The sequence below is a fragment of the Primulina huaijiensis genome, chromosome 9, assembly GCF_012295235.1.
Source record: "Primulina huaijiensis isolate GDHJ02 chromosome 9, ASM1229523v2, whole genome shotgun sequence".
In the NCBI taxonomy this organism is placed as follows: Eukaryota; Viridiplantae; Streptophyta; class Magnoliopsida; order Lamiales; family Gesneriaceae; genus Primulina; species Primulina huaijiensis.
This window is the reverse complement of record NC_133314.1, coordinates 16,666,145-16,686,687: the sequence shown is the minus strand read 5'-3', so window position 1 is coordinate 16,686,687 and position 20,543 is coordinate 16,666,145. Positions and strand designations below refer to the sequence as shown.

Genomic DNA, 20,543 nt, shown 5'->3' with positions numbered 1-20,543 from the left:
ATATTTTAAATCAATCTACTCGGGCTAATATCATATTATTCCAAAATTATACAAAATTTACATATAAATTTTTTAAAAAAAAATTGGACCAGCTCGGGTATATATAAGTGTGGCTCCGCCTGTGGCCATAATATACCAATCCCATCCCCCAGTCCAATCATTCGAATTAAATCGATTTTCATCTATTGGTTCGAAAAAAGCAGCAGCGAAAGTACCAGCTTCATCATTAAATCCCGTCGAAATTGAATCCTTCAGTTATACATAAAATGTATGATCCAGGAACCTTAGCATATACATTATGCTCGATGAAATCTGTTTCAATATACAATTCAATACACTTCATTTCATTACTAGAATCCAGCATAAACTGTAAATTGTTGTTATCATTGATGCCAAGATGTACTTCTACACAATGTGACTTGTCCATGTAGGAATATTTTGTTGACAAATTTTAGATAAATTTTGAACTTTCGATATTTGTCAGCCCGATTCACTATTTACTTCAACTCATGAAAATTAATATATCTTCGTATTTGTGTTGCTTTCAATGCAATAGTACTATATTTTACATTGTAATATATCTTTTAATAACATTACCACCTACGAATAAAAGTACTGGCACACTATCCATTCCTATAAAAAAAAAAAAAAAACAATGGGTCACACAAAATAAAAAGGTGAAATAAATTTTTTTAATTACAATTGAATAAGAAAATGTGGAATATCATAAAATAATACACTTTAAAATTAATTTACATGTGTTTTGATTTTTATTAGAATTAATTATAATAATAATGATGATAATGCTAAATTTGTTTGACTATACTATCGTTATCAATAATAATAAAAATAATAATAATATTTTTTTATTTAATAATTTAAGAATAATAAAATTAATTATGATAATATTTGCATACTAAATTGCAAAAAAATTAATAGTAAAATCATTTAAATGTATATTTTTTAATTAAAAAAATATTTTATAATGATAAATAATATTATTTCTGTAAAATAAATAAACAGTCATATTAAATAAGAATAAAATTAATAATAAAATCATACTACTTATTTTTATTTATTAAATTATGAACAAAAATAAAAAATATTATAATAATAGATTTATATTATTTATGTAAAATCAATCATACAAATAATAAGAAAATCGTATTTCTTATTTGTATCTTACAATTAATAATAATACAAATAATAAGAAAATAATAATTTTATAATAATAAATTTTCACAATACGCATGTAAAATAAAATAATTATAAAATAAATTAATTATACAACTGTTATTTTGGGTTTAATACGTTAAGAACAAAAATACAATATTTATAGTAATAAATTTTATATTACTTGCGTAAAATAAATTAACTGTAATACTTAATTTTTTATATGCTACTTATCTAAAATAACAATAGCAATATTAATAATTATAAATATAAGTATTATTATTATTTTCCTAAAAAAATATTATTATTTTAAAATACAAAAATTGTATTTCTTAGCTATATCTTATAAGTCAATAATACTACAAATAATAATTTTTATGAAAATAAGTTTTGATACTACGCATGTCAAATAAAATAATAAAAAATGAAATTAATTGTAATATTTATTTGTATTTAAGAAGTTAAGAACAAAATTAACAGTATTTATAATAAGAACATTTATATAATTCGTGTAAAATAATTTAATTGTTATACTAATTTTTTTATAACTACATATATAGAACAACAACAATGCTAATTATTATACTTTTAAGTATTGTTATTATTATTTGCATAATATAAAATAATAAGAATACCTAATAATACACGGAAACAGAATTGAGCATTTTAATCATAAATTCGATACGTAAGATTATGATAAATTCATAATTTATATTCAAATACTCAAATAAATTAATTTATATCAATGCTTACCTCAAATAGAAGTTCAAAATCAAAATTTTATCTGCAAATATATAATCACAAATAAATAAATTAGCGGTTTTAATCAAACATGAAGGAAAAACTTAATTTAAAGCATAAAAACCTAATGTGCTGAAGTTCAATTGCTTGATCAAACATCAAACAAAAATACAAAAGAATGAAGAATGATAAAAGCACAAAAATGATATATTTAAAAATTTAAATCCATAGGAATGAAGAATGATAAAACGAGGACAAATAATACATAAGCAAATTTTCTGGTAAAAAACATGCCACTTAACATAGCGTGATACATTAGTTTATGAAATTCACTTTTTTTTTTTACTTTATTTTATTAAATTATTAAAATATTTTCTGCGAAGAGTTAAAAAGCTCTTTTAAAATTAATATATAAGGTTGTCAAATTTGGCTGGACCCGTCGGGTTAGCTCGTCCTACCATAAAAATGAGGCAGGCTAGGTTGAGGAAATTTCAAGTCGTTTGGAGGGGAGCCAAACGAGTTGAGCCTACACGAGCCGCAGGTGGGCGGGGCGGCTCGCTAAAATATGATTTTTTAATTTTTTTTATAAAAATGTATTTTTATGTTTTTTTAGATATATATTTTTAAGTTTTATTTGACTTAATTTAAATGAATTTTAATGGTAAATTAATTTTGTAGTAATTTTTGTTTTTTTTATATTTTATTTAACTAATTAATTTTATTAATTATTAATTTCTCAAACTAATGTTTAAAATTTTAGTTGAACTATTTTATTAAATTTTATTTTCTGTTTTATTAACATTTTAAATGTTTTTTGAATTTTTTAATTAAAAATTTAGCACTTATTTCAATTTTTTAAATAATAAAATTAGGCAGGCCGACCTTTCTTATCCGCGGTCCAAGCGGATTGGGTTGGCCGTTTGGAGTTTCGAAAATCTATCTTAGAAATAATAAAAATAAATAAATGGAGCGACATCTATAGATACAGTTTTTTTTAAAAAAAACTAAATCATCTAACATTTAAATAAATATTTTTAAATTTATAAAGTAATAAAAAAAATTGGAAAAAACCCACTTAATATTTTTTTAAAAGAAAGAGACCGAATTGCCATTTTTATTTTTTATTTTTAAATAAAACTAAAGTCCTCCATCTTTATTGACGGACGGTAAACTCTGCTAACAAAGTTTTGGATTGTATTTGGATGAATAAATTTGAAGTAAGAGATTTTAAATCTATAATAATAAATACATTTGTTTGTTTAGCAAAATCCATTTGACAATAAATTTCAAATCTCAACTAATTATTTTTTGAGGCATTTGAAATGCATCTCAATATAAATTCATTTCAAATTCTCCCTTTAAATACCCTCTAAATACAAAGTATTCAATCTAAATGCAACATTAAAGTAATTTTGCAAACCACAAGGAGCAAATCCGTGTGGTTTTTGCATTAATATTTTTTAAATCCTCAAAAATCATAATTTTTTTTTTAAAATAAAAAATGAGAATTAATCCTCTTTGAGGCGAAATTCATCTGCTTCCTTTCATCCATTCTGTCGTATAAATATATCTAATATTGTCAATATATCGGATCACATATACCTCGGCCTTTTTTAAAAATTTTTAAAAACATATTTAAAAAATTTTAAAATTAATATGTAATTGAGAGTTTTGCAAAAGTATTACTATATGTCACTTGTGGCGGATCCAAGAAGAAAATTGTAATTTTAATCTTGTAAGTTGATATATTTTGAGTTTTATATTATAATTTGTCAATGTTTGATTTTCATTCAATAATTCATATTTTTTTTTGGTTTTTGTCTATTTTTGCCAAAACAACTAAATCTATCAAATATTGCTTATTTTGGCACGGATACTCTATGTATGACTCATATACTGAGAATAAAGCATGTATTTTACAAATTAAAATATATCTAAGTAAAATTAAAAAGAAACCACAAGCTTCTTTTCTCTTGTTTTAAAAAATTGGGTGTCATTTTGTTTTAATTTTCTTTTATTTTTATTTAGATTTATTTTAATATTTATAATATATGTTTAGTCTAACGACATGAGGTACTAGGAGATAATCGGTGTTAAATAAACAATATTCGATATGTTTTGTAGCTTTTTGGCAAAAAAGATGGCAAAAAAAGAGTTATTGGATGAAAATAAAAAAGTTGACGAATTACAAGATTAAAACCCAAAATAAGCTATCAGACTAAAATTGTAATTTTTCCTAAACTCAAGCACCATTTGGTACTAATATTAACACATTGATTGGTTTTACATCTTTGTTTTATATGATATTTGGTTCGAGTTCTACAATATATTTGAGTTAAACTCTTTCTGTTATACATATAATTCAATTTATTATCACCTTATAATACATCATTTATTATCTCATATCAGAAATAATGTGCACTTCTGGTTTTGTCAGTGCTTGAAACAATTTTGTCGTCTCCATATTAATAGATCTCTATAGTCAATAATTTTATAATTCGATCACTTGCGTTCGAACTCTTCAATTTTTTGCTAAACTCTTTCACGTAGAGGTACTCAAATTAGATCAGATTGATAATGAAGTATCTTCAAAGTAGCGTCAATGTATCATAACCAAGCACAAATGCATATAGGTTGAGTTATGATTTGAGGATTTGGATATGAGATAATATTTGAAGAAGGTATTTGCTTCATGTCGAGATGATTTGAAATTCATCTTTTAAGGGGATTTGTTATTATGGATATGATATGCTCAACTTCAAATCATCCATTCAAATGCAACCAATAGGAATTTATTTGAGCCACCTCAGGGTTCTCATCCTGCCTAGCATTATGAATTAAACTAACTTGAAGCCATAGTTTTCAAGAAACAGATGAAGAAATAGTAAAACAAATTGAGTAGCTAGATGTTCATTACTATAACCCTGTAGACACCTGACTAAGTGAAGCAGGATCCAATTCCCAGCAATCCTGGGGAAGGTTCGTCGCTTCGTCGCCACAGAGTTTCTTCGCGGGAATCTGATGCGAAAAACGCTTAGTATCGCTTTTTCCAAGCCATTGGACAGCACGAACCCCGACTTCTCGTCTCTTGAAAACTGCCCTGAACCCATCGACTTTCTCCAGAAAAGCTATACTCAAGCCATGAATATCGCTGTAACTGCTCAAGGAGACAATAATATCGTAGCATCGCTTATCTTTGACCCCTGGGTTACTTCTTTCAGTATCTAAATCATTTGTTTGGTAGAGTGCCCAAATCGAACCTTTCTTGGGATAAATTCGATAAAGGTCTCTTGCTGCTCTTTCGTTATCCACGATGTGAGAGAACAAATTTCGATATTTAACCATAACTTTCCAAGAAACCTTAAATCTCCCACATGATATGGGACATCCCATTTTCTGCCTAAGCACTAGTTCCTCATCTCCCTTACATTCACATTCTAACCAACTTAAAGATACCTCAAACGGATTCACAGAGACATCATCAATTAGTGCATAATGCCTTGGCATTCCATCGTCATCATCATATGCTGCCCATACTTGTCCTTTCTTGAAACTCCTTGCCCTTCGAGCATTGTCAAAATCATGGAATTCTGAATCTTCCACAGGCATTATCACCGGATCACCTTTTTTTGATGCTCTAAGCACCTCAATCTCCACATCTGAATGATATTCAGAAGCTATTTTCTTCATGATTTCCAAATTCTCATCCTTTGAAGCACTATGGCTATCACTATTTATCTTCAAGCTCGACATTTTCTTTTCCTTGGTCGAGGCCTTTTCTTTTGCCTTCAACTTCTCGTTATTGCCTTTGGTGTTATTCATTTTCTCTCTGTCTCCCTCCTTATGCTGCAACTTCTCATTATTATCTTTCTTTTTTTTCGCTTCCAACTTATCCACATCAGCCTTTTGTTTTACCAACATCTGCATTTGCGCCAACGTCATCGTTTCTTCTTCTCGAATATTTGCTCTCTTGGACCTTCCACTTGCACAGTCGCTGCTACTCCTTCCTTTTCCACTGGAAGACTTTCCCACTCTATTCAACCCTGCTCCATCACCACTTCCACCCGAATTTCCAACATTTTCCACTCTCTTCGACTTTAAACCCTTCACCAACCCACCATCTTGATCCTCATATCTTGCCACTTTCTCCCCTGACCTCTCCAAAGGCTTCCCCACACTATTGATTTTCCGCTTCAGCCCCAAATTAAACTTCTCCAAAACCCCTACTTTTTCACCCTTCAAAACTTTCTCCTGAATCCTAGCACTTACCCTTGTAGGCCCAGCTCCAATCCCCTCGTTAACCTCCACTTCTTCAACATTTTCTCCAATTCCAGCATTCTCTTTCACCTCCACAGCCTTAAAGCATTTCTTACACGTAGGACACATCAAACTATGCTCCAAATATTTCCTCTCGAATTTATGCAGTAGCCTGCATGTCGAGCACGCTGTCCAAAACGTCTCTGCTCCTACTACTGCCACCCCCTCTGTTTGTGATTGAATCACAATCCTAAGCCTCATGTCATACTCTTTTCTCCTAATCTTATCTGATAAAACCCTCACTGCCTCACCCACAAACTTAAACGCCTCCTCAGACGCAGGTAGTGGGTTTTTGTCCGGATGTAGGGTTAAAGCCAGCTTCTTGTACTGTTTCTTGATAGCATTGATGTGCGAGAAGCGCTCTAACTGAAGAATCTTGTAGTAATCTGGAGGAAGACCGGAAGTAATTTCTGTTGTGGCTGGAAAAATGGGCATGGCAGCAACACAGATGATTTTGAAGGCCTCAATCATTTCTGAAAGCCCTTCAAGAGATGGTTCAAGCTTATGGGCGCGTTTGGCATATTTTAATGCAAAATGGATGTCATTTTCGGTGTATTTTTGCTCTGCTAAGGTTTTAAGACGGAGAGCTTCTTCTCGACCAATCGAATCAGCCACAACTACGCCAGAATAAGCAGAAGCCTGCTCCTGGAAATCCCACAAAATTGAAATTATACTAACAACATAGCCAACAAGATCAAAGCAAAAGTCCTCTCACAACATACCTGCGAAGAAGTAGTTTCTGGCTCCTTTCCTTCTTTATCCGATTTATCCACCTCACTAGTCTCCATGGTTTATACTAAGCAGTTCCTTTAGCACATTTTGATCATCCTGTCATTTAACATGCAAACACAACTTGAAGTTGATTCAAAAAAATAAACAATAACCTTTCGCTGATACAGAGATGAAAAAAGCACAGAACCACCTCCTTTCCTGATTTATTATCAATCCAATATATAAAGATCTTCTACAACACTTAAAAGCCTAATAATTTCCAAGCAAATTCACATTAAAAAAACGCACTTACAGAGCTTATAAATGATAAAGAACAAATCTTGAATAGTTCAAAAAGAATACCGCAATTAAAGAAGAATCTGAGACAATGAATCAAAATCAGCTACGCCACAGCTCAAAATCCACTATTTCTTTAATAATGAAACAGAACCATGTTCACGCTAAAGGATACGAAATTGAAAAGCCAATGTTTCTTGATACTTTTTGAAGTTGTTGGTAAAACACGAACAAAAAAAATTTGGGGAAGAGAGACAAAATTAGGGTTTTGAATTTTATTGTTGTTAGTGTTCCAAATGCTGCAGCCTGCAGATGGGTTAGATCGGACTTGGATTCGAGCTAAAATATCTAAACCCAAACCATTTTTTATAGTATATTTATATTTATTACAATCTCATTTTTACAGTTCTACTTGAGAAAGTGTCATATTTTACATTCAATTCTTGACCTACAACTAAAGGATTGCCGAGGAAAAGATTAAATAAAGAATTTTCGGCATAAACCGAAGTCAAATGGTTTGTTTCGTTTGGTTTCAATTTGGTTCGGTTTATTAATAAATTCAGTTCAATCTTACTTGAGATAGATATTTACTGGTTGATTTTTATTTTATTATTATACACAAAAAATCATGTGAGATCGTCTCATTAGTTAAATTTTTGAGATGCATCACCGATCCGAATCGCTTCAACATTAAGATTTGTGCAATCGATGAAGCCCAGCACACCACCACGCTCAGTTTAGCCGATCTGATTAGTTCCTTCAGAACTTTTGAGATGAATATGGATTTGCAGAAGAAAGATAAATGGAAAACGAATGCCTTTCAAGTTTTTTTATGATTCATACAATGACTCGTTTCAACTATCTCAGGAAGTCAACGAGTCTGTTTTATGTGAAGTTTCCATCTCGTTGATTATAAATAAATTTGGAGACTATGTAAAGAGGATCATAGGCAAGAAGAAATCGGGTTAGAAACTTAAATTTCTAAGCATTAGTGCTCCCGATAAAACTCAAAGGTTTGCACCTACTCAAGGACAATTTCGACCAAGGAACAATGGATAGGTTCAATCTGATGACAAGAGAGTAGGCTCGGTTCAATACAGAGAATGTTTTGGATTCGGTCATTATACTAATGAATGTGTCAACAGTCCTCACAAAAACAAGAGATTAAATGTCTCCTTAAGCAATGAAGATTCTCACAAAGAACAGGGATCCAGTGAAAGAGAAAACATACATCCATATTTGTACTATTGTTTATACCTCCTTAAAAACTAACACTGCATGTATATGGTATTTTGATAGTGGGTGTTCACCCCACATTACTGATTATGTTGAATAAAAAAATGGTCAAGTAACTTATGAAGGTGGTACAAAATGAAAGATTGCTGGAAAAGGGACACTAAACATGGATGGAATGTAACACCTCTCTGATCGATTTCATAAAATAACAGCGGAATTTAAAATTTTCTTAAAGGAAAGAAGGATTTAAATACATTTCAAAATATAATCAAAAGTATATACATGATCAAATAAGCATTGCATCAAAATACAAAATGTCATTTTGATCATTTCCAAAAATTCTAACAAAATAGCCTTCTTCCTTCCATCTACTATGCATATGACCTCGGCTCCAATCAATGTCCTGGCCCGTCACTCTTATCTGCATCACATGAAATAACTGAAATGAATATAAAACTCAGCAAGTGGAACTCTTACATAGCAATCTGTACATATCATACTCTGTAAAACATGGCTTTGAAATCGATAAATACCATCTTACTCTTGAAACATGAATAATATAGTAGAACATGAACAATAAGATGGTATTTCTCTTTTCTCTTGTGGATTGATATCTAAATAGTATCTCTATCTCTGTACCTATATCCCATCGATATAAATCGATACTCTGTCGGGATATAAGCCTATGGCCGTTGATCAACTAATTGCATGCAATCTCTGACTATCTATTTATCAATCCAATAAAGCATTTGAACTCTCTCTTGGGCATTAAAACAAACACTTTGAATACTCTTTTCTCTTGCATTCCCTTTTATACAATTGAGGCATATGAAAGCCTCTAATATACAATAAAGTGCATCTATACATAACATGAATCAAATGGAAGGGAATAGTATGTTAAAACCATTTGAAATACAATATATATAATTCATGTGAGCACAAGGAATGAATTCCACTTACAACCAATGGAAAGCTTGATTCTAATCTTTTGGTACGAATCCTACAACAATAAACCATGAATTGCAGAATCAACATCTCAATAATCACAAACACATACCATAAAACCCATAAAACCAACACAATCACATATTCCAAATTTCTTCCAATACCATAAACCAAGAAATAACCAAAGCCACAAGATTACCTTAGCTCTTTGAACCCAAAATTATCTTGTTCGAACTTCAAAACCAAACAAAAATCTTGAATCAAAGGCACCAAATGAAAGGAAATGGAACCCTAGCTTCCCTTTGAGGTGAAGAACCGAGAAGAGTGGAGAGGAATGAGGGAAATAAGAGAATAGTGAAGTCTCCACCGATTTTATACCTTAAAACACCAAAAACACGATTTTTAAAAATCGCTGGCCGCCCGGGCGAACATCTTTTTCCGCTCAGGCGCGGAACTCTCGGCCAAAACACAAAATTTTTGAACTAGGCTCGCCCGGGCAACATCTTTTTCGGCCCGGGCGCTCTCTGCGCACAGCTACATCAAAGATCGCTTCCGAAACGCCTCTTCCCATCATAATTTGGACAAGTGGTAAACTGGAAAGTTGTAGCTCTATGTCTTGGCTTGCATCTCCAATTAGCCTCATGTCATTTGAAGGTCTGAGTAAAAAGTTATGCTCAATCTCCCAACATGTGTCACTGGAGGAACGACGACACACACGACAAACTTCGGGGCGCTTTTGGCTTGTATTCTACAATGATTTGAACAAAACTCAAAACATGAAAGTTACACCAATATGTCTTATCTAACCACTCCAATTAGCCTCATACAAATTGGATCAACATAAAAATTATCATGAATTTAATCGTAATGACGCTACAATATAACTACACATCATCTATAATCAACAATACTATAAATCATAAGTCGTCATCCTTAACATCAAAACTATACTTAAACTTACCCAAATAGTCAATAAACATATGAAATCCTAAACCGTACCGATCACTAAGCTTGGATATTACAATCTCCCCTTCTTAAAGAAATTTCGTCCCCGAAATTGACGTCACTACGCAAAAAGTTCAGGGTACTTTACTTTAATCTCATCCTCTGGTTCCCACGTGGCTTCTTCAATCAATTGATTCCTCCAAAGGACTTTAACAATGCCGATCTCTTTGTTTTTCAATACTTTAACTTTGCGATCCAGAATCTGGACTGAAATCTTTTGATATGTCAAATTCGACGTCAAATCCAATGGCTCGTGGAGAAGAACATGGGAATGATTCGCAATATACTTTCTGAGCATGGAGACATGAAAAACAGTATGAACTCTATCTAGATCTGGCGGTAAGGCTAACCTGTAAGCTCGATCACCAACTCTGTCTAAGATCTCAAATGGACCAATGAATCTTGGACTCAACTTTCCCTTTTTGTCAAACCGCATCACACCTTTTAGAGGTGCAATCTTCAAGAACACGTGATTGCCAATCTCAAACTGCAACGACCTTCGTCTGACATCAGCATAACTCTTCTTTCTTGACTGTGCTGTCTTCATCCTTTCTTGGATAACAGCAACAACATCAGCTGTCTGTTGGACCAACTCTGGACCCAACATCTTCCTCTCACCAATCTCGTCCCAATACAAGGGAGATATACATTTTCTGCCATAAAGTGCTTCATAAGGTGCCATGCCAATCGTCGCTTGGTAACTGTTATTGTACGTGAACTCAACAAGAGGCAATTTGGAATCCCAGCTACCAGGATAATCGATAGTACAAGCTCTGAGCATATCCTCCAAATCTGAATAACTCTCTCTGATTGACCGTCGCTCTGAGGATGATATGTTGTACTGAATGCTAACCGTGTACCCAAGACTCTATGCAAACTCTTCCAAAACTCTGAAGTAAATCTAGGGTCACGATCGGACACAATCGACACAGGAAGACCATGAAGTCTAACAATCTCTGCTATGTACTCTTCGGCATATTGGTTCATGGAATACGTTGTCTTGACTGGGAGAAAATGCGCTGACTTGGTCAACCGATCAACGATAACCCAAATAGAGTTATAGCCTTTCTGCGTTCTGGGAAGACCAATCACGAAGTCCATTGTAATGAGCTCCCATTTCCATTGAGGAATCGGCAATGACTGCAATGTCCCAGCAGGTATCTGGTGTTCGATTTTCACCTGCTGACAAGTTAGACACTGAGAAATAAGTAGGGCAATATCCTTCTTCATACCTGGCCACCAATAAAGTCTACGAAGATCCTGATACATCTTGGTACTACCTGGATGTATCGAGTATGGCGCTGTATGAGCCTCTGTTAAGACGTCTCGTCGAATATCATCACCAGTAGGAATGCATATACGGCCTCTAAATGTCATCAAACCATCTCCATTTATTCCAAACTCTGAATTACCTCTCTCTTCTGCTCTGGCTCTCATCTCTGTCAACTGTAAATCATTGGCCTGCTCTCTACGGATCCTGTCCGTCAATGTAGCCCGAATGATCAACGCTGAAAAGCGAGCAATGGTTCCCGGAACCACCAAAGCTATCTCCTCTCGTTCCAAGTCTAACAACAACGGTTTCTGGATCATAGAATTCAAAGAAGAACTTGACTTACGGCTCAATGCATCTGCTACAACATTCGCCTTCCCAGGGTGGTAACTAATCGTCACATCATAATCTTTGACAAGCTCTAACCACCGTATCTGCCTCATAATGAGTTCTTTCTGGGAAAACAAATACCTTAAACTCTTGTGGTCCGTGAAAATTTCACACTTTACGTCATATAAATAGTGTCTCCAGATTTTCAGGGCGAAAACTACAGCTGCCAGTTCCAGGTCATGCGTAGTATAATTTTTCTCGTAGTCTTTCAATTGACGAGAAGCATAAGCTATAATCTTTCCATGTTGCATCAGCACTGCACCAAGACCCTTCTTCGACGCATCAGTATAAACAACAAAATCTTCTGAACCACTGGGTAGTGCAAGTACCGGAGCTGTCGTCAACTTATCTTTCAACTCCTGGAATCCCCTTGGGCATTCATTGGACCACTCAAACTTCACAGTCTTCCTCGTCAGATTGGTTAACGGCAGGGCAATCTTGGAAAAATATGAAATAAAACGACGATAATAACCCGTCAAACCAAGAAAACTGCGTACCTATGATACAGTGGTAGGGATATGCCATTTCTGTATCGCCTCGATTTTCGCTGGATCAACAGCTAACCCATCCTTCGAGACAACATGACCTAAGAAAGAAATCTGCTCCAACCAGAACTCACATTTCTTCATCTTAGCATACAACCTCTTCTCTCTCAACAATTGAAGAACGACTCTGAGGTGCTCTGGATGAAGCTCTCTGGTCTTGAAATAAATCAATATATCATCGATGAAAACAATGACAAAGCTATCCAAATACGTCTTGAACACCCGGTTCATAAGATCCATGAAGACTGAAGGAGCATTAGTCAGACCAAACGACATCACAAGAAATTCGTAATGCACATACCTGGTCCGAAACGCCGTCTTAGGGATATCAGACTCCCTAACTTTCAACTGATAATAGCCAGATCGCAGATCAATCTTCGAAAACATTGTAGCCCCCTGCAGTTGGTCAAAAAGGTCATCAATCCGTGGCAACGGATATTTATTCTTAATCGTCACTTTGTTGATTTCTCTGTAATCAATGCACAGCCGCAAAGACCCATCTTTCTTCTTGACGAAAAGAACCGGAGCTCCCCAAGGCGAAGAACTCGGCCGAATAAAACCTTTATCTAATAAATCTTGCAACTGCGTCTTCAATTCTTTCATCTCTGTAGGGGCCATTCTGTACGGAGCCTTAGAAATAGGAACCGTTCCGGGGACTTGATCAATCACAAACTCTACATCTTTGTCCGGCGGTAAACCCGACACATCATCCTCAAATACATTAGGGAACTCTCTCACAACATCAATATCATCAATATTCAACTTCACAATTCTATCCGTATCAACAATCAAAGCCGAAAACCTATCACAAACTCTAAACAACAACTTCTTAGCCTATAGACACGAAATAAAAGGAAGGACCAGCGAAGTACCTGCACTGGCGAGCATACCTTCCTTATTTTCATAATCTACAAATTTCACCTTCTTGGCAACAAAATGAATCACTGCACGGTAAGTTTATAGCCAATCCATGCCAAGTATAATATCAAACGCAACCATCGGAATAACAATCAAATAGGCATAAACCACTCGCTCATCAATTTGAACAGAACACGCATACACAATAGACGTCGGGCACAACACATCCCCAGAAGGCAATACAACATTAAACTGGAGGGGAAGAATAGAAGGAACTAAACCCAAAGATCTCAAAAATAGTTCAGACATAAAAGAATGAGTAGCACCTGTATCAATCAATGTCGTAGCTACTCTGCCTAAAATTAAGATAGTGCTAGAGATCACAGAAGAATCAGGGTTTATACCTTCTTTCGTCATGGTGAAGATGCGACCCTGCACCTTCTCTTTACTCGATCCTCTCGGACAGTCCTTGGCAATATGGCCTGCAGTACCACATCGGTAGCAAGTGTGAGTACCAAATCTGCACTCTCCCCTATGATGCCTACTACACTTGGGACACAACGGCTTCTCTGGATCAGATGGAACTATAGGTGCTTTAGAATTCAGATCTATCTTGCCTTTCTCCTTAAAATTGCCTTTTCCTCTTTGGCTCGAACCTTGACCTCTTTGAGCAATATCCTGCTGCCTCGCCTGTCTCTCTCTAGAAATATCTTTATCATCTTGCTCGGCTAACAATGCCTTAGCCACAATCTCTTTAAATGTCACCGCCTTAGACATATTGATGTCCCTTCTGATCTCCGCTCGAAGTCCTCTAATGAAAGGAGCAACCTTGTCTTCGTCATTGGAGGCAATGTATGGGGCAAACAGACAGCCCTCCTCGAACTTCAAAATGTACTCGTCAACATTCATACTTCCTTGACGAAGCTCTAAAAACTCAGTCACCTTCCGAGCTCGAAGTGCATCTGGGAAGTACTTATCATAGAAAAGATCCGTGAAATCTTGCCACTTCAATGCCGGAACATCAACACCTACCTTGGTAGCATTCCACCAAATACGTGCAACTTTGACTAGCATGAATACTGCACAACCAACTCTGTCCTTGTCTTCATAATTGAGATGATTGAATATCGCCTCAAGTGCTTTGATCCACTCTACTGCCACCAATGGATCAGTGCTTCCTGCAAACTCAGGCGGATCCATTCTCTTAAAAGCAGTAAAGATCTCTTCAGTTCCAACTGCTTGAACCACTTGGCCTCTCCTTTGGCCTCTACCTTGACCTGTACCTTGTAAACGGAGCAACTGCTGAATCTGTTCACTATGAACCTTGGCTTGCTCTTTCAATAATTTGCCGAACTCGTCGACAACTCTCGATGAGGAGCTATCATCACCCTTTGAGGCTTTTCTCTTAGGAGACATTAAATCCTACAATGTGCTCACACAATACATATCAACCAATAACAATACATAGTTGTAGAAGAAGACATACCCGTACTGTTGAAAGTAGACGAAGTCATATGCATTGGTTCGAAGAACGTTGCTCTGATACCACTAAATGTAACACATCTCTGATCGATTTCATAAAATAACAGCGGAATTTAAAATTTTCTTAAAGGAAAGAAGGATTTAAAATACATTTCAATATATAATCAAAAGTATATACATGATCAAATAAGCGTTGCATCAAAATACAGAATGTCATTTTGATCATGTCCAAAAGTTCTAACAAAATAGCCTTCTTCATTCCATCTACTATGCATATGACCTCGGCTCCAATCAACGTCCTGGCCCGTCACTCTTATCTGCATCACATGAAATAACTGAAATGAGTATAAAACTCAGCAAGTGGAACTCTTACATAGCAATCTGTACATATCATACTCTGTAAAACATGGCTTTGAAATCAATAAATACCATCTAACTCTTGAAACATGAATAATATGGTAGAACATGAACAATAAGATGGTATTTCTCTTTTCCTTGTGGATTGATATCTAAATAGTATCTCTGTCTCTGTACCTATATCCCATCGATATAAATCGATACTCTGTCGGGATATAAGCCTATGGTCGTTGATCAACTAATTGCATGCAATCTCTGACTATCTATTTATCAATCCAATAAAGCATTTGAACTCTCTCTTGGGCATTAAAACAAATACTTTGAATACTCTTTTCTCTTGCATTCCATTTTATACAATTGAGGCATATGAAAGCCTCTAATATATAATAAAGTGTATCTATACATAACATGAATCAAATGGAAGGGAATAGCATGTTAAAACCATTTGAAATACAATATATATAATTCATGTGAGCACAAGGAATGAATTCCACTTACAACCAATGGAAAGCTTGATTCTAATCTCTTGGTACAAATCCTACAACAATAAACCATGAATTGCACCATCAACATCTCAATAATCACAAACACATACCATAAAACCCATAAAACCAACACAATCACACATTCCAAATTTCTCCCAATACCATAAACCAAGAAATAACCAAAGCCACAAGATTACCTTAGCTCCTTGAACCCAAAATTCTCTTGTTCTAACTTCAAAACCCAACAAAAAGCTTGAATCAAAGGCACCAAATGAAAGGAAATGGAACCCTAGCTTCCCCTTGAGGTGAAGAACCGAGAAGAGTGGAGAGGAATGAGGGAAATAAGAGAAAAGTGAAGTCTCCACCGATTTTATACCTTAAAACACCAAAAACACGATTTTTAAAAATCGCTGGCCGCCCGGGCGAACATCTTTTTCCGCCCGGTCACGGAACTCTAGGCCAAAACACAAAATTTTCGAACTAGGCTCGCCCGGGCGGACATCTTTTTCGGCCCGAGCGCGCTCTGCGCACAGCTACATCAAAGATTGCTTCTGAAACGCCTCTCTTCGTCATAATTTGGAAAAGTGGTAAACTGGAAAGTCGTAGCTCTATGTCTTGGCTTGCATATCCAATTGGCCTCATGTCATTTGAAGTTATGAGTAAAAAGTTATGCTTAATCTCTCAACATATGTCACTGGAGGAGCGACGACACACACGACAAACTTCGGGGCGCTTTTGGCTTGTCTTCTACAATGATTTGAACAAAACTCAAAACATAAAAGTTACACCTATATGTCTTATCTAACCACTCCAATTGGCCTCATACCAATTGGATCAACATACAAATTATCATGAATTTAATCGTAACAACGCTACAATATAACTACACATAATCTATAATCAACAATACTATAAATCATAAATCGCCATCCTTAACATCAAAACTATACTTAAACTTACCCAAATAGTCAATAAACATATGAAATCCTAAACCGTACCGATCACCAAGCTTGGATATTACATGGAATTCCTAAGATTCACAATGCGCTTCATGTCAAGGGACTTAACTCAAGTTTAATAAGAATTAGTCAATTATGTGATGATTATTTGCATGTTAAGTTTGACAAAAATACGTGTGAAGTTTTTGGTAAAGCTAATGTTTGTGTTATGATAGGTACAAGATCTGATAATAAGTGCTATAAACCGAGAGAAGAACATGCTTGCAGACATACAAAGGTACGTGAACTAGATTTGTAGCATCAAAATTTTGGCCATGCAAACTTCAAGACATTGAAGAATATAGGAAAATATGATGATGTGCGAGATATGCCTAATTTAACTTTTGGAGTATCATATGTGTGTGGAGCATGCCAAAAAGGTGAGCAAGCATGTGTGCCACACCAAGTGTTACAACATTTTGGGACAACACGGTGTCTTGAACTTTTACACATATATTTATGGGTCCAATGAAAAACTTGAGAGGTAAAAAGTATTCATGTGTTTGTGTTGATAATTTTTCACGTTTTACGTAGGTAAGCTTTCTTGGAGAAACGTCAGATACTTTTGGTGCATTTAATAATCTATTTGAAAAAATTACCAATTTGCTCAATTTGAGGATTGGTAAAATCAGAACCGACCAGGGTCAGGAATTCGAGGACCCATATTTTTCATCTTTATGTGATAAAAAAAGGTTTATCACATGAGTTTTCCGCCCAAAGACTCCTCAACAAAACAACATGCCGAGAGAAAGAATCGAATTGTTCAAGAGATGGCTCGGCTCATGTTGAGTTCTAAAAAATATTTCAAAACATTTTTGGGCTGATCTCTTAAACACAGCATGTTATATTTCAAATCGTGTTTATTTAAAAATTGGTTCGACTATGACATTCTATGAGATCGTCATGGGAAAGAAGCTAAATCTAAAATATTTTCATGTTTTTTGATTGTGTATACTATGTGTTAAATGACCAAGATCACTTAGCTAAGTTTGATTCCAAAGTAATAAATGCTTGTTCCAAAAGTAATAAATGATTTGTTTAATATATTGAACCAAAGAACATTAATGAAGCACTAAAATATGAATTTTGGGTTAACTCTATACATGAGAAACCGAACAGTTTGTCAGCAATGATGTGTGAGATTTAGTTCCAAGGCCTGAACATGTTAATGTGATTGGAACAAAATGGATTTTTAAGAACAAAACTAATGAATCGGGGAATGTTGTTAGAAATAAAGCTTGGTTGGTTGCTCAAGGGTACACGCAGGTTGAGGGAGTTGATTTTGATGAAACATTCGCTCATGTAACCCGTATTGAGTCAGTCCGAGTGTTGCTTGCCATTGCATGTCATATGGTAATTGAAATTTATCAAATGGATGTGAAAAGTGCCTTTTTGAATGGCATTCTGAGTGAAGAAGCTTATGTGAGTCAACGAAAATATTTGAGAATCCACATCATTTGGACCGTATTTACAAGATGGAAAATGAATTGTTTGGACTGAAACAGACTCCACAAGCATGGTATTTCTTTCTTGGTATTCAAATTAAACAATTGCATGATGGAATTTTTCGGTGTCAAAGAAAGTATGCTCAAAATTTGGTGAAGAAATTCTCAAATGAACATGCTAAACACATGAAAACCCCTATGGGATCGAGTGAAAAACTGAGTAATGACGATGTTGCCGAAGGTGTTGACAACACCATGTACCGCAACATAATTAGCAGTCTCTTTTATTTAACTGCAAGTCGTCCATATATAATGTTCAGCGTTGTTTTTGTGCTAGATTCAAGCTAATTCTAATATCACACAATTGAAAGCTGTAAAAAAAATTTGAGATACATTGCAGGGACTGTAGATCTAATATTATGTACACAAAGAAAACTAATACCAATTTTGTTGGGTTTAGTGATGCTGACTGGGATGGAGATTTAGATGATAAGAAAAGTACCACTGGTGGATGTTTTTTCTTAGGTAATAACTTGGTGTCATAGTACAACATGAAACAAAACTGTGTATCTCTTTCAACTACTGAATCTGAATAGGTGATAGCTGGTAGTTGTTGTTCAAAATTCTTGTGGATGAACCAAAAGGTGGAGGAATACAATTTCCATAGTGGGACTTTGATTGTGTACTGTGACAACTCAAATGCAATTGAAGTTTCAAAAAATCTATTACAACACTCTAGCTCAAAACACATTGACATAAGACATCACTTTATTCAATATTTGGTAGAGAAAGGGAATAATCCGAATGGAATTTGTTGGAACTAATAACCAACTGACAGATATTTTCACAAAACCATTAGATTTCAAGAGATTTTCCAACATTAGAAGGTCTCTCAGTTTGTGTGCATAATCATTCATTGATGTTGTCTCGGATGTTACAACATCTGGGACAACACCCAATATGCATATGCTTTTATAGGACTTTAGACATATTGCATTCTCATTCATCCTGTTTTGTGAATTGTTTATGTTGTGATGGCTATTTCCTAATGTTTTTTCAATTTTCAGTTCTATTTCAATCAACACACTTGGCCATGAGATATGCTCTGCCTAAGTCACAAAGCAGTTGAGGGATGTTCGTGTACTCCATGATCTTGTCCCATGTAATAAATGACTTGAGAAGATTGAGCAAAAGAAAGAAAATTTGTGTTCTGTGTCAGAAGAAAAAGAATAGAAAAAAATATCCAAGAGAATCCAATGATGATTGTTCTTTTAATGTGGGAGCTACCTCTTCTGAATCAAAAAACAAAAATCATAACATAAGAAAATGGAAAAAAAAAAACTACCTAGAAGAGTCCAATGAAAATTGTTCTTCTAGTTTGAAAGCTACTGCTTCTGATTAAAAAATAAAGTGCGAATGAACTTTGTGTGTACTTGAAATTAAAAATATTTTTTGAAATTAGAAGTGCTGCTGGGAGGTGATGCCAACATCGCATATAAAACACCTCACAATTTGAACACACGCCTGACATTTCTTGAATATATCATATTTTAAGCATAATTAAGACATGTACGTTAACGATTATGAGATTTCCTCTTAATTAGTGAATTATCATATTTGAATTTGAGACATTCGCATGAAACCCTAATCTTCCTGATTTTGGATATTTGTGATTTCCCGTGTATTAATGGGTTGAGTCGAAGAAACGTGAAATCTAGATGATTTTGTTGAAATATTATCGCACTGATTCATATTTGTTACCATTGGATGAAAGGTTAAATCTTGACAGAAACGAGCGGTTCTCTTTGCGAGTGATTTTGTTTACTTTGGAAGGAAAAAATTACTAATTTTTACCGTGATTACACAATTCATCACTGCTAATTGTTCTTGTTTTTCCTCTCAAACTTTCTCTGCTCTCATTTTTCTTGTTCTATGCGCGAATTCATTTTTAGTTTGTCGTTGGTTTTATCTGTAATTCTTTTTTATATTTCATAGATTGCCGGAACCTGATATGATCCTCTTGATATTCGAAGCAAAATGATCGCAAACGTCAGTGTTCCACCCTGTGTGGCAACACTGCCTAGAGAACCCCCTACTGTTGATTCTCTTCAGATGGTTGTGGTCGTCGATGACCCATATCCGCTTGAATTCATTGCCCTTGGGGAGCCGGGTAATGCAGTAGATGTTGAAAATCCGTCAGGTTTTGAAGTGCTGAATTGTGTCTTCCCTGTTCCTTCACAGCCAAGATGATCAAAATGTCATGCATGGTATGACCCTGATTTCGTCCC

The 20,543-nt window shown here is 34.8% G+C and overlaps 1 protein-coding gene across 4 annotated transcripts; it reads right to left on the bottom strand.

Annotated features, from left to right (window-relative positions):
* Positions 1 to 4,656: 4,656 nt before the first annotated feature.
* LOC140984966 (uncharacterized) lies at positions 4,657 to 7,572 on the bottom strand. Of its 4 annotated transcripts, XM_073452679.1 has the most exons (4): positions 7,306 to 7,572; positions 7,116 to 7,212; positions 6,954 to 7,038; positions 4,657 to 6,876 (listed from the first exon to the last, which is right to left on the bottom strand). In XM_073452679.1, exons 3-4 carry the CDS (start codon positions 7,017 to 7,019, stop codon positions 4,831 to 4,833), a joined length of 2,112 nt encoding a protein of 703 aa, XP_073308780.1. In that variant the 5' UTR covers positions 7,020 to 7,038; positions 7,116 to 7,212; positions 7,306 to 7,572; the 3' UTR covers positions 4,657 to 4,830. The 4 variants fall into 4 exon arrangements, with proteins under 4 accessions (XP_073308780.1, XP_073308779.1, XP_073308782.1 ...); XM_073452678.1 differs by lacking the exon at positions 7,116 to 7,212 and having other exon boundaries at positions 6,954 to 7,059; XM_073452681.1 differs by lacking the exon at positions 7,116 to 7,212 and having other exon boundaries at positions 4,657 to 6,870; positions 6,954 to 7,059.
* Positions 7,573 to 20,543: the final 12,971 nt, after the last annotated feature.